We start from the raw sequence: 15,655 nt of genomic DNA, 5'->3' as shown, positions 1-15,655 counted from the left end.
CGGCTGGAAGCCCGGGAGGTCCAGTTGGCGTGCTTGCAGTTCAGCGGCAGGCTGCAGGGTCGAGCAATCTGGGTAATGTCAGACTACACAACGATGGTGGCTTACATCAATCGGCAAGGAGAAACCAAGAGTCAGCAAGTGTCGTAGGAGATAGACCAACTTATGGAATGGGCAGAAGTGCATCTTCAAAACATTTCAGCCTTGCACATTACAGGAAAAGGCAATGTAAGAGCAGACTTTCTCAGCAGGGAGAGTCTAGATCCAGGAGAATGGATATTGTTGGATGAGGCTTTTCAGCTGATAATGGATCGCTGGGGCCTTCCATTTTTAGGCATGCTGGTGTCTTCTTGCGATGAGAAGGTTCCTCAATTCTTCAGTCGCAGGAGAGATCTGAAGTCCTTGGGTATTGATGCTCTTGTTCAGATCTGCCTGAAAGACAAGCCACTTTATGCCTTTCCCCCGTGGCCTATTTTGGCCCAAACATTCGGAGAGTCAAGGGTCACAGGGGGATGGTGCTTTTGGTGTCAGTGGATTGGCCCAGGAGACCATGGTATACAGATCTGCAAAGACGGCTGGTAGACTTCCCCCCCCCCCCTCCATTTTCCGGCGCACAGAAATCTGTTTGCAACAGGAACCTGTCCTTCACAAATATCCGACTCAGTTTTGTCTTACAGTGTAGCCTTTGAGAAGGCATGCTCGCTGAAGCATGAATATTCTACTGTGGTGATTGCTACCTTGGTACGAGCACAGAGGTTCTCCACTTCTTTAGCCTATGTGCAGGTTTGGCGAGTGATTGAAGCTTAGTGTGAAGATCGAAGAGTGCTTCCTCATTCAGTTAAGATTTTGCTCATTTTGGAATATTTGCAGGATGGGTTGAATAAAGGATTGGCTGTTACATTTCTTTAAGGTTCAGGTAGCGGCTCTTGCCTGTTGCAGGGGCCAAATGAATGGTGAATCCTTATCAGCTCATTCAGATGTGGCCCGTTTCTTGAGGGGAGTGATACATCTTTGTCCTCCCTTGCAGTTACTGGTACCCTTGTGGAGTCTTAATCAGGTGTTTATTTCTTGGCAGGCCCTACTTTTTGTCTGTTGTGTAGCCTTTCATTGCAGTTACTGACCTTGAAAACAGTATTTCTGGTGGTGATATATTCTCCGCGGCAAATTTCTGAGCTGCAAGCCTTATCTTGTTGGGAGCTGTTCCTTCGGGTGACTCTAAGGGTGATATAGCTGTGTACTTTTTCCTTCATTTTTGCCTAAAGTGGTCTCAGATTTTCACTTGAATCGGTTCATTTCCCTGCCTTCCCTGGATAGAAAAAGAGATGCGAAGGAATATCGCCTGTTATGTCCCTTGGATGACAAGTGGTGAGCTATCTCGAGGTTTCTAAACCTTTCCGAAAGACGATCTCCTGTTTGTCCTTCATGGTAAAGGGAAACAGGGCAAGCTGTCTTCGTGGGCTACAATAGCTCACTGAAAAGTCGTTGCCTATTCAGGTTAGGGCTCATTCTACTAGGGCTCAGGCAGTATCATGGGCGGAGGTTAGATTGTTGTCTCCTGTCAACGTTTGCCTAGCTGCAACATGGTCCTCCTTACACACCTTATCCAGGTGTTATCACCTGGATGTGCAGGCCCAGGAGGAGGTAGCCTTTGCATGTACGATTTTGACTGGTCCGCGGGCAGCCTCCCACCCTATTCGAGGAGTAGTTGGGTACATCCCACTGGTCTTGAATCCATCTGTCTAGATGCTAGAAAATGAGAAATGTATTACTTATCTCATAATTTCCTTTTCCTTAATCTAGACTGATGGCTTCAGCTTCCCACCCTTGACTGCTGAAGGATTGTGTTGTGGTCTCCTGCGTTGCTATGCATTTCAGAGGCTACTGGTAATTGTTCATCCAGTCCCTCGAGTAGTGTTCATATAGGGGCGGATTTTCAAAGGGTTATGGTGTATATTATGGGCGTAACCCTGAAAACCTGCTCCTGCGCGCGCCGAACCTATTTTACATAGGCTCAGCGACGCACACAAGCCCTGGGACGCGCGTATGTCCCGGGGTTTGAAAAAAGGGGCGGGGAGGTCCGGGGCAGGGGTGTGGCCAGAGTCCTCCAAAGGCCTGCTAGGCCGGGGAATCGTGCGCCAGCACTTGGCCAGCGCGCGCAACCTAATCCTGCCCAGAGGCAGGTGCAACTTAAATAATAAAGGTAGGGGGGGGGGATTTAGGTAGGGCTGGGGGGCGGGGTTAGATAGGGGAAGGGAGGGGAAGGTGCGGGGGGCGAAAGGAAAGTTCCCTCGGAGGCCGCTCCGATTTTGGAGTGGCCTTGGAGGGAACAGGGAAAGCCATCGGGGCTCCCCTAGGGCTCAGCGCGTGCAAGGTGCACAAGTGTGCACCCCCTTGCCCGCACTGACCCCGGATTTTATAACATGCGCACAGCTGTGCGCACATGTTATAAAATCGGGTGTAGATTTGTGCGTGCCGGGTTGCGCACAAAAATCTACGCCCGCGCGTAGGTTAGAAAATCTGGCCCTTATTTTTTGCTTGAGTTCAGTGTTTCTTGGTTGAGTACTGAAAAGGTTTTCTGTTATTAATCAAGTTTTTGCTAATCTGTCTACAGTTGGCTTTTGAAGAGAATTCTCCATCTGCTGGTAGAGGTGCATAACCCACTGTTCTGAATCCATCTATCTAGATTAAGGAAAAGGAAATTATCAGTTAAATAGTAATAGATCTCTCTGTTACTGGATCTAGTGTCTACTGTACAGAGTAAATGTAATAGAGTTTCAGATTCAGGTTGTGAGTAAATACATTAACGTAAAGGAGACTAGGAGAAGTTCATATACTCAAAATACAGAGACTATAATACATTTTTCCCATCAGGAAAAGAAATAGTTGTGTGTGTCTTTCATTGCAGAGGGGGAGTTAGAAGAAGAGTGGCTGAAGGAAGCAGGTCTGTCAAACCTCTTTGCTGAGTGTGCAGGAGATTCCCAAGAAAGCATGGTGTTCCTGTCAACCCTAACCCGCACTCAGTCAGCAGCTGTACAAAAGAGAATTGAGACCATGAGGAGAAAGAGTAAGCAGCATCACATCCCTGATGTAAGAGACATCTTTAGACAACAAACTGATACAATCGGAAAGGTAAACTCTTAATTATCACCATTTATTTATTTATGAACTTTTTTTTTTATATTGTAATTATTCTCTTGGTGTTTGCTGAAATGAATCAAGAGAAGCCAATCATAGGATCTTAAACCAAGCAAGCTTGTATAGCAGAGATTTTTCTGTTGGCACTTGGTGAAAAGCATGTATTTTCACTTTGAAAATTAGTGTAAAGTCTGTTGGCAAAAGATAATTTGGGGACCTTGCACCAGTTGGAAAGTTACAAAATTACACAGCAGATCTAATGAAAATATGCATTTTCTTTAATACTTTAGAGAAATTTGGCCAACAAACAATATGCCTGTAACTTACATGCACTACTGAGGTGCCGACCAGAAAACCCTTCAAAAAAAAAAGCAAGAGATACTTGGAACTCATATGGTATTAGGCCTACTGTAATGTATCTTGGGCATGGGAATGACCTTCAGAGAGCCTCTCAAACAGCAACATCACTGCCTATGAAAGTTAAGTATTACACCAGGCCTAAAATATTCCCCTGTTAGGAAAACAGAACAATCCAAGCTGCTGTAGATCTCTACATAGAAACTACACAATAACACTTCAGTCACACATGCAAAACACATACCTTCAAATACAGAATAAAGAGACCTAACAGTATAAATAGAAATGTACAGACAAAAACTGAACTGGAAACCGCAACAAGCCAAATTCTGTATGCACTGCAACAATGTGAAAAAATAGAAATATTACCATTCCTCATAAAACAAAATCAGTAAAACCATACCAATAAAAAGAATAATTCAAAACAAAGAATAGAATGACATTCAATAATTAAAAACTCATAAAAATCTTCCAAACATCAATAAAATATTTCAAAACATGCGTTAAATAATACCCAACAATTAAAATAAGGATTTTTAAAAATTCCCTGCTATCCATACCTTGGAACTTTTGTTTTCCAGATGTCCTGAAATTGTCATAGATTACCAGGCAGAGAGTAACTGGAGTAGTTGCGCACACATATGCTTCCTCTCACTCCCTCACACACAAGCGCACACACTCTCTCTCACACACAAGCGCACATGCAGTCTCTCACTCTCCCACACACACATGCAGTCTCTCACTCTCCCACACACACAGGCATACATGCTCTCTCTCTCCCACTCCTTTCTTGACATAGCAGGCAACAGCAGTCTCCTTCTTCAGCCTCCGATGCCATGGGGCATTGGACTACTTTCAGCAGGGTGCGCTCCTCCTCCTCCAAAGCAGCGTGGCCCCGCTGAAATCTGAGTAGTAAACACTGCCTTAGTAAGTGGAAAAGCAGCATGGTCCCGCCAGAATCAGCAGCATTGCCAGTGGGGCCGCGCTGCTTTCCCACTTACTAATGCTGTGCCGACCATGCCATCGATTTTGTGCTTTTTTTTTTTTTTTTTTTTTTTTTTTGAGGACCCACCGACCGCACTGCTCTCCTTGGTGCCTTTTCATAGTGGTGCCTATGGCTGTGACCATATTGACAATAGGCACGCTACAGCTCTGATTTGACTGTTGGTTACATTTGGTAGTGTGTTCTTAGTGTCCCGTGCAGGGCACCATATATTACAGATAAAATATACAGAAACATACAGAGCCTATAGAGACAATTTGAAGTAGATTCGGGAGAAAGTAATCTTTATAAATGTTGATTTACAGTGGTTTCTGGTATTCCCAGCTGCTCTTTTTGAGTGGTGCATGCAACAGTTCTCTGTTTATGGCCTTGTCAACAAGTAACTAAAGTGCAAGTATGTTCAAAGGAATTACCCTAGAATTACACTCAAATTCTTAGAGTACATTCACTTTCTCCAAGGATAAGCAGGATGGTAGTCCTCACACATCGGTGATAATAAAGCAAAGCTGACCAAGGCAATTTGGGGTTTTAGTGAAAATTCTGAATCTCTAATTACTCCTACGATCCTTAATTGTTGTTTAATTTCAAGTAGCTTGTCATTTAAGATTACTCCTGGTGGTGAAAGAACCAATTTTGCCTTATTCACCTGTAAAATCTCTGTTTTTGTTGTTTTCAGTGAGATGGTTATACCTAAGCCAAGAAGACAGCAAGCATAAGCACTCGCATGTGACGTTTCAAAGGAGTTGCGTGCATAAATGTGACATACTATCATAGCAATTTTCAAAAGCCATTTGCTTGAGTAAAGTGCATTTACATGAGTAAATCCTATGGACAAATCAATGGCATATGTTGTAGCAATTTTCAAAAGCCCAGTTACTCAACTAAAGTGCATTTACTTGAGTAAAACCCAGTTTTATGCATGTAAATGCTTTTTAAAATTAGGCCCTCTGTTTATTAAGGAAAACCTGCCAGAGTTCATCTGAGGCAGAATAAATCTGAACATCATGACTTACACACTACAGACTTGCTTCTATCAATGAACATAAGGGTTGCAGATGTATGTTAAACAAAATAAGGGACAATACAGATGCCTGAGGCACACTCCACACTAGTTTCCAGTAGAGATGTGCAATCGTTTATCACGAATTAGGCAATTACAAAGAAATTGCCTAATTCGTCCTGGTTCGGGGGCCCCGAAACCCGAAAAGGATTTTCACCGAACTTCGGGGAAAATCCATTTTTCGGGTTTGTATGGGGAGAGAGGCACTTTTTTTTTTTTTTTTAATTAAAAACCACCCCAAACATTAACATTAACTATAATAACACCCCCCCCATCCCGATCCCTCCCCAAGACTTACCAACATCCCTGGTGGTCCAGCGGGGTCCCGGGTGCCATTTGTCCCTCCGTGGCGTGCCCAGTGTGCTAGTGCTAGCCACACTCAAATGGTGCCGAATAGCCTCTGAACTACTATGTCACAGGGGCTACCGGCGCCATTGGTCAGCCCCTGTCACATGGTAGGAGAACAGACCAATGGCGCCAAAAGCCCCTGTGACATAGTATGGGCAAAGGCTATCGGCGCCATTTTGATTATTGGCAGCCGACGACGACATCACTCCCGGACCCCCAGGGATTATTGGCAAGCTTTTTGGCCAGCTTGGAGGGGGCCTCCTGACCCCCCCAAGGCTTGCCAATTAGAGTCTTTGAATCCTGTCTGGATTCAAGGAATCCAGCTTAATATACAACCCCGAACCATCTTAACATATAACCTTGAACACCCAAATGATTCCTGCGATTCAGTAGGATAGCATGGTCAACTGAATCAAAAGATAAGAGGACTATGGCTGAATCTCGACCCCCCCATCTAAATCCTTACATAAATCTCACACACTACAGGGCCAGCTAAATCTGGGACTTGGAAAGCTAACAAGTCTATGTGTGAAGCCTGACCTTTCTCTCAGTAAAGGAAGTTTATTTTCAGTCTACAGTTTTCACTATTATCTTTTGCACAGAAGGACCATACTTCTAAACTAATGGACAGTTATCCACCCAAAGGGGCAAATCTTTAAACCTACGCGAGGGCACAGATTTGTTTGTGCAACCCGGCGCGAACAAATCTACGCCCAATTTTATAACATGCGCGCGCTGCCGAGCCAAGCAGCCTGCCTCCGTTCCCTCCGAGGCCGCTTTGAAATTGGAGCGGCCTTGGAGGGAACTTTTTTTTTGTCCCGCCCCCACCTTATTTCATGGCGTTACACCTGCCTCTGGCCTCTGGCAGGCGTAACTTGCACGTGCCGCTGGCTCCCTGCCCCGGCACAGGCCTCTGTGCCGGAGCACTTGGTCCCGCCCCGGACCGCCGTCACACCTCTGGCCCCGCCCTGGTTCGGCCCGCCTTTTGTTCGAAGCCCCGGGATATACGTGCGTCCCGGGGCTTGTGTGTGCCGCCGAGCCTATGCAAGATAGGCTCAGCACGTGCAGGGGGAGCTTGGGGCAGGTTTTCAGGGGTTACGCGTGTACCCCTTTGAAAATCTGCCCCAAAATGCGCATGCTTTTTATATATCTGTAGGGTCATTTGATATTTCACTAATGTGGGTCCCGAGTCTCCCGCCACACATTTAAAGTGACAGGAAAAAAGCAACACGGCTAAATGGTGAGGTTGAATGGGGTCATTTCTGACCCGTTTCAACCCGGGGTTGCCAGTCGAGGCAGCTCAGATTCCCCTAAAATACAAATAAAGCTAAAAGCATGTGCATGGCGGTGGCAGCCCCCCCCGATGCACAGTCCCCCTCCCCCAGTCCTCTGATTTGCCATAGCCCTCTGTCCCCCGGCCCTCCTCCAGAGACCCTCTTACCTTCTCCACGTTCCCGCTGCGGGGATCGCGTACACCCTTGCACCTGTCCCGGTCAGTGCCATTTTCCAAAAATGGCGCCAACTTCAGCTTACCCCAATCATGTGACTGGGATAAGGTCCAGGCATCGGTTAGCTTCAGAGTTGGTGGTAAGAAGACTGAATGGAATGAGCAAGGGTGGGGGTTCGAGACTGGTAGGGAGAGGGCTTGTGAGAAAAAATGAGGACAGACCAGCAAGGCAATAAAGTGGTGGAAAGAGGTCAGGGCTGGGATTGTGAGGGAGTGATGTAGGCAGAGAGCTAAATGGAGGGCACGTGCTGGTGGCTGGAGGAATGCTGGTGGTTGGTACTGGGGGAAAATGTGGGTATTGTTTTGTTATGCCAGCGCATTGTTGTTCCTTGTGCTATAGAAATGTTTATATTTGATTCAACCACAAAAGGTGCCCAGCAATGGTATGTTTGTTTCGCCCCTTCGTTTCGAACTTCGCTTCCCCGAGCTACATCACACCAATACTGCACTAGAACTCATCCAGCATCCACCCATCATTCAATTCAACTAGCAGCCTCAGCATTCAACCCTCTGTCTCAGCATTCAACCAGCAGCCTCAGCATTCAACCCTCTGTCTCAGCATTCAACCAGCAGCCTCAGCATTCAACCAGCAGCCTCAGCATTCAACCCTCTGTCTCAGCATTCAACCAGCAGCCTCAGCATTCAACCCTCTGTCTCAGCATTCAACCAGCAGCCTCAGTATTCAACCCTCTGTCGCAGCATTCAACCAGCAGCCTCAGCATTCAACCCTCTGTCGCAGCATTCAACCAGCAGCCTCAGCATTCAACCCTCTGTCTCAGCATTCAACCAGCAGCCTCAGCATTCAACCCTCTGTCTCAGCATTCAACCAGCAGCCTCAGCATTCAACCCTCTGTCTCAGCATTCAACCCTCTGTCGCAGCATTCAACCCTCTGTCGCAGCATTCAACCCTCTGTCTCAGCATTCAACCAGCAGCCTCAGCATTCAACCCTCTGTCGCAGCATTCAACCAGCAGCCTCAGCATTCAACCCTCTGTCTCAGCATTCAACCAGCAGCCTCAGCATTCAACCCTCTGTCTCAGCATTCAACCAGCAGCCTCAGCATTCAACCCTCTGTCTCAGCATTCAACCAGCAGCCTCAGCATTCAACCAGCAGCCTCAGCATTCAACAGCCTCAGCATTCAACCCACTGTCTCAGCATTCAACCACCTCAGCATCCAACCAGCCACTTCAGCAGTCAACCAACAGCCTCAGCATTCATCTAGCAAAAGATTACACAACCAAACATATTAGTCAGACCTCCTTAAAGAACATTTCCACAATCTATTACCGCCACAACGTCATAGGACACCTGATTCTGACAACACCATCAAAGTCTTCTCCCTCATACAACCATGTTGCAAGGACACCCAATACATATATTACATCACAACTCCTTCTCCAAGATGAAGCCTACACTAAGATATCAACCTATAACCCGTAGAAATCTAACCCCGGTAATGATCTCACCAGTCACACAATTACTTGGTTTGGCTCTATTCACCTTATCACTCTTCAATGCCCAATCAATCACAAAAAAAACCCACATCCTTAATGACCATCTGCTAGATACTAAACCAGACATCTGTGCCATCACAGAGACCTGGTTAAAATCCTCAGACATAGTCCTAATAAATCAATTGCCTACACAGACATATGATGTCTTCTCCTTACCCAGAAAGAAAAAGAAAGGAGGAGGTCTCCTAATAGCTGCAAAAAAACTTTTTAACCTCAAGCAACAACCTATCTATACTATACCCAAACTTGAGGTAGGCCTATTCAAATCTAAGTCACTTCAAATCCTACTCACCTACGCGCCTCCCGGACTTTTAGATCAAGATGCCTCTCCCATGATAGAGGTTATAGCCAAATACTTAAAACTAGACTCTCCTGCCATAATCATTGGAGATTTTAACCTCCACATTGATGCCAGTCCTCGATCAACCAACTGTGATGCTTTCCTATCAGCACTTTCGGACATGGGCTTCAAACAGCACATTAACCAACCAACACATAAAGCGGGTCACACTCTTGATCTTATCTTCACAAATTCTAATCTCACCCCACTCTCACCCCCCCTTATGCCTACCAGTCCCATGGTCAGATCATTTTATGATCAACTCCACCTTCAGGTCATTGACAGGATTGACCGCACCTCATCAGCCTACAACTCTATACTACAGGAAAACTTGTTCTTCAGAAGATCTTGGCAAATCCCTGATCAGAAATCTCCCAAACTTGGATCTTTCAAATCCCAATTCAGCTATCACCTCATGGCAAAACATCACTGAAAAGATAGCTAACGAATTATGCCCACTGTCAAAAAAAATTATAAACCCCTCCCATAAAAATAAGCAACCGTGGTTCTCAAATGAACTCCGTACTCAGAAGCAAAATCTAAGACGGAAAGAAAAAGAATGGAGGAAGAATTCTAATCCCCTCACTCTTTCCATATACAAAACTACTCTCCACCAGTACAGATCAGCAATACTTCGAACAAAAAGAGATTTCTATGCTCACCGCATCCACGATATGCTGTATGATGCGAGGGCCCTCTTCTCCTATGTTTCGGAACTTACCAAAACAGCTCTTCCTAATATCCCTGACGATACAGCTCAATCAAAGGCCAATGACCTGGCCTTATTCTTTCAAAATAAAATCACCAATACCCTGGCCAGATTACCTGTCAACACAAATCCTACTCTTCCGGACACAGTTCTCCTACCTAACTCAGACATAAGATTGGATTCCTTTGATTCGACCCACACCTTAGAGGTAGAATCGCTGATAAAAAGAATGAAACCTTCGACCCACCCGCTGGACCAAATACCCTCCAAGTTACTGATTCTCATCCCAGAATACATATCCAAATACCTAGCTGATATCATCAATTGTTCCCTTACACAAGGAATATTCCCGGATGCACTCAAATTGGCCACGCTCAAACCCATACTCAAAAAATCCAACCTGGACCCGGAAGAACTCAACAATTACCGTCCCATATCAAACCTCCCATTTGTATCTAAGATCATGGAGAAAATTGTAAATAAGCAACTTTCAAATTACCTAGAAGACCACAATATACTTCACACGTCACAATATGGTTTCCGAAAAGAACACAATACGGAAACCCTCCTCACCTCCCTCCTGGATCAACTATATATTGGTTTTGATAAAGGACAGTCATTTCTCTTAGCCCTCCTCGACATCTCTGCGGCTTTTGATACGGTAAATCACAACATCCTCCTAAACCGACTCTCAGACATAGGAATTACAGGCTCAGCCCTCAGATGGTTCGAATCTTTCCTCAGTAATAGAGGCTATAAGGTAAAAATTAAAAACATGGAATCACCGCATACTAATGCTCCTTTTGGCGTCCCCCAGGGCTCCTCCCTATCACCCACCCTGTTTAATATCTACATTCTCCCCCTCTGCCACCTACTTTCAAACCTCAAACTCAAATTTTATATTTACGCAGATGACCTTCAAATTTTAATCCCTATATCCAAATCATTGGACTCAACACTCAGGTTATGGAACGCTCATCTACAAACTATAAACCACTACTTATCCAGCCTCAACCTTGTGCTCAACACTTCTAAAACCGAACTCTTACTAATTACTCCAGAAGGTAGTCCCATACTTCTCCAATCACAAAATATTCCACATATATCACACGCCAGAGATCTTGGAGTCCTAATCGACAGTCACCTGAACCTAAAGCATTTTATAAAACACACTACTAAGGAGTGCTTTTACAAGTTACAAGTACTCAAAAAACTCAAACCGCTCCTATTCCACTACGATTTCAGATCCGTCCTCCAAGCCATTCTGTTCTCTAAGATCGACTATTGCAACTCCATTCTGCATGGTCTTCCAGCCTCTACCATTAAACCGCTCCAGCTGCTACAAAATGCAGCGGCAAGGATCCTGACAAATACCAATCGGAGAGAGCATATTTCTCCTATTCTAAAAGATCTCCACTGGCTCCCAGTAAACTTCCGGATCCTCCATAAATCTCTCACAATCATTCATAAAAAATATCCACCATCAAACCCCGCTTGATCTGTCTCATCCTCTCAGACTGCACTCGACAGCCAGGCCTTTAAGGGATGCTTACAAGGGATCTTTACTCGTTCCTACAATCAAATTAGTGCACCACGCAAACATCAGAGACCGGTCATTCTCTACTGCAGGCCCTTCCATGTGGAACGCCATGCCTCCGGACCTCAGACTGGAGACTTGTCTAACAACTTTTAAAAAGAAACTAAAGACATGGCTGTTCAGCCAAGCCTTCCCCACTACAAACTCCATTCCCTGATCTAGAATTGTACACCACACATCTCTGTAAACAAAACTTTCCAAATTTTCATGCATAATATCCATTAAAGAGAGGTTGGCTCCTTGCCCCCTCCTCTGTATATAGTATTTATTCTATTTTATTGCACTTTATATATTTATTGCTCCGCTCACCCCTTCTTTATTTTCCTACTCCAAGTTAAGGCTTCCTTGTTATAATGTAACTGTATGCTCTGTATCTCTTGTTGATTGGTTAATTGTATATTCTACTTAGTTCATTGTAAACTGAATTGATTTGATTTGTATCAAGAAAGTCTGTATATAAAAGCCTTAATAAAATAAATAAAAATAAAAAAATGTGCACCTCAAAAACGCTGATGACCAGACAGTTTTTTACCTTCAAAGTACCACTGATTAGCTGGAAAATAAACACCTGCACATACTATTTATCAACATCTAAATGTAGAAGCCAATTTATATATATTCACAAACATTTTATCTGTAGCTGATTAAAAAGATAATCTGTTGTTTTTTTAGGTCTCAGATCTGAATGGATTGCTGCCTCCTGGAACAAGTGAAAACAAAAATGAAAAACAAAAGGGAAAGGCAGATGGTATGTTTGGAATTTTTTTTTTTATCTGAGGTTGGGGGTTGGGGGGTTGTGACATAAACATGAATCAAAAATGTGTGACTGAGCCTGAAGAACAACTGCAGAAACAAAATGCAAAAAAATAACCGTAAGACATGGGATGCACGTGCAGTGCTGGCCTGTAAATCTGGGAGTTTGCAGCTAGCTTGAATTTCAGTTCTAAAGTCAGCAGTGAGCTTTTGGAACCTGACACACACCTGCAACCAGGCTGGAGGAGTTTGTTGGGTGTGGGGTTTTTTAAATGTTTTGTTTTTACTGCCTTTCCAAATCTGAGCTCTGGCAAGTTGCAATCATTTATGGTAGGTAGTGCCTTGCTTGAGACTTATGGACATGAGTAATTTTCAAAGGAAAATGTAAACGTAGCATGCTATCGTAGCAATTTTCAAAAGCCCATTTTCCCCACATTAAGTGCACTTAACCTGGGTAAATCCTATGGCATAATTCAATGGCATATATTGTATAAATTTTCAAAAGCCTTTGAAAATTGCTACAATATATACCACTGAATCGTCCATAGGTTTTTCCGTGTTAAGTTCACTTAACATAGGTAAATGGACTTTAAAAATTGCTGTGGTAGCATGTTATGTTTACATTTACATTTTCCTTTGAATATTACCCTGAATGTTTGTACCTGAGGCAATGGGAGGGTAAGCTGATTTGCCCAAGTTCGCAAGAAGTGGGATTTGAACCATGACTTACCTGGTTCTCAGCCAGCTGCTCTTACCACAAGGCAGCTCCTCCGCTCACTGGCAGTTCTAAAGAATCTGGATGCCCACAAATGAGTCCTGAATATCACTTTCTTTGAATCATAATTAAGAACATGGGAGAGAGTTTAAAAACAATACACAGAATAAATGGAGCCCCGCCCTGAGTTTTGTTTTCTTTTTTTTTTTTTTGCACTGATATGATTCACAGAGGCGTGAAGACTACACCCCGCCAAGAAGTGTCACCTTGAAGTATTGGGTGGGGCTTTGTTGTAGCCTATGATGCCAGTTTTTTGTTGGGCTGTTTATTTCCCTTATGATTTTATTTTTATTATGACTAAAGAGCTGGACTGGAGGCTCAGTGGTAATCTTGGGTGCACTGCCATATATGAGGCCTGGGTTTGATCACCAGACCTGGCTTCTGCTCCCTGGGCTGAAGTTTTGCTTCTAAGTCTGGTCGGAGAAATTGAAGCCCTCAATTTATCCAGGTAACATTACATGCATAGCTTTATCCATGGATATTCAGTGGGAGACTTAGGCACATAAGACCCGCTGAATGCCCAGGAAAAGTTACACGCTTACTTTTGCCTGGATTCATTTGCCACTCACCAGCTTACGAAATTTTCTCACAAAGGCATAACGATAACATGGAAGCATCCCCAATGAAATACAGAATGAAGACTAGAGAGAAAAATACTGCCCTGATAAAGTGCATACTGCAGCCTATTAAACTGTGTCAATCAGCAATTTAGTTGTTATCGAATGTTAGTCATATATACAGAAATGCTGCTTTAGCAATCAGGAAGGAAGAGGAGCCTGGTGCCACTGCCGAGCCAGCGTGCAGTCCAGTTTAGATGGGGTGAGGAGGCTGAAAACAGGTTATTGCACGAGCTCTCAAAGACTATTCCATATTCTCATGCAGTAATGCCAAGTCACTCCTGTTTGTGGTAGTGTGTTCCCGTTGCAAAAATATCACTGCATTTGGCAGCCATCATGGTGTTGGGCAGCAGCACCAGTGCCTTATAAGTGGAGCAGGAGGTTGCCTTACAGATTGAGTAACCCCGCAGAATAGATGGTGCTTCAGTCACTGTTCACTTCTGTGTTTGCAAATACAATCTAAGAATAATTAGGAAGCAAAACAGGAGATAAACTTGCATCTTCATCACCTACGGCTTTGCTATTATCCTATCAAGCTAAAGCACTAGTAGAACTTTCCATTCATCAACAGCACAAACATTTTCTTGTGTTTTTTGTTTTTGTTCATATTTTGCTTCTCTTGTCCCTTACATGTCTTCCTGCCTTTTAATATGATGCACAACATATTAAAGTGCCAATCATGAACTATCGTCTTGGATGTAATAGATGACTGTTGAATGTTCTCAGTGTGATGGCTGGTATGATGCACGATGAACTGCTGTTGCACAGGAGAGTCCAATTAAATTCCAAATTTTGAATTCTTCTCCTGAGGCAGGTCATGAGTCTTGGTTTCTAAGGCAAAGTAGAAGTCTTCAGTTGACTCTGTGAAGAAACTGTGTTAAAAGGACCATGGTTATCCAAAAAGGTTGCATCTTATAAGAGCCTGATGGCATTATCTCTAAGCAAAGCTGGTTTTCTTTTGATAAGTTTGGGGATGCGGTTTTCAACATCTGTGGAGACATGCAAAGTCTGCGGTTACTTTCCCCCCTCCCCCCCCACAAACTTTGCATCAATTTTCTTTTCTCTGAAAATTGCCTAGGGAAAAAGCAGCTGCATTTAATTTGAAAATTCAAACCTACGTTCACTGTTGTATTCTGCAGCCTACCCCTGCCCCTCGGTGAAGCCTCCACCCAATACGGGTAAAAGTATGCATAGTATTGCACAATGCACAGTTTCTGCAGGGAGGCTGGGCAGTTTTCACAAAGCTCTTTTACCTAGGTAAACGTTTTTTGAAAAGTGCCCTCTGGATGTTTAGTGGGTAGCACTGGGCTCTTTTTTTTGATTATTGGTTCTGGTAACATTACTGCATTGATATTTTGTAAGATCAGTACGTGGCTGTAGGGTTTGCCACTGCTTTGTCTTAAGATCCAGGTTAATTTGCATATTTTTGGTCACCTTGGAAGCCAGATCTTTTTGTGGGCCTTTGAGAACCAATAATATGGACCCCTCTTTTAAAAGATAATTTTCACTGTATATTAAATTGCTTTTTAGTAAGTAGAAATGATGAATGTCATTGTTTACCTAAATGCAAAACAAATGAAAGTATTAAGCAGTGCAGCCGGATGGTGGTAATGCAATATTTTCTCTTCTTCCAGGTCAGGCACTAAGCCCTGGTGCCCTGGAGATAAGCAGTCCTTTTGACAATGTCCCTGCTTCTGAAACGGATATAAATTTGGAGATTTCATTTGCAGAGCAGGCAGCAATTGTGAGAGACGGCGCAAAAGGCAAAAAGTTAAAAAACAAGGAGGATGATACCCTGTTGCCTGTACGTAGCATTCTTATTTTATCACTTTTGCCAATCCAGTGTTTGTTTTATTGTATTCCTTAGCTCCTGTTCTCTGTTGAAAAGCAGGATTTAATCAGCCATAACTTGTGGGTGATGTCATCTGATGGTGCTGACAGGG

The 15,655-nt window shown here is 43.9% G+C and overlaps 1 protein-coding gene across 1 annotated transcript in view; it reads left to right on the top strand.

The window, feature by feature from the left end:
- The window catches only part of ARHGAP18 (Rho GTPase activating protein 18), a 276,486-nt gene that overhangs the window by 136,675 nt on the left and 124,156 nt on the right, over window positions 1–15,655 (top strand). Inside the window, 3 exon segments of the mRNA XM_029596814.1 lie at window positions 2,903–3,126; window positions 12,240–12,315; window positions 15,347–15,516. Of these exon segments, the coding sequence (XP_029452674.1) occupies window positions 2,903–3,126; window positions 12,240–12,315; window positions 15,347–15,516 (470 nt within the window).

The sequence above is a fragment of the Rhinatrema bivittatum genome, chromosome 3 (genome assembly GCF_901001135.1).
Source record: "Rhinatrema bivittatum chromosome 3, aRhiBiv1.1, whole genome shotgun sequence".
NCBI lineage: Eukaryota > Metazoa > Chordata > Amphibia > Gymnophiona > Rhinatrematidae > Rhinatrema > Rhinatrema bivittatum.
This window is presented reverse-complemented; position numbering and strand designations above follow the sequence as displayed.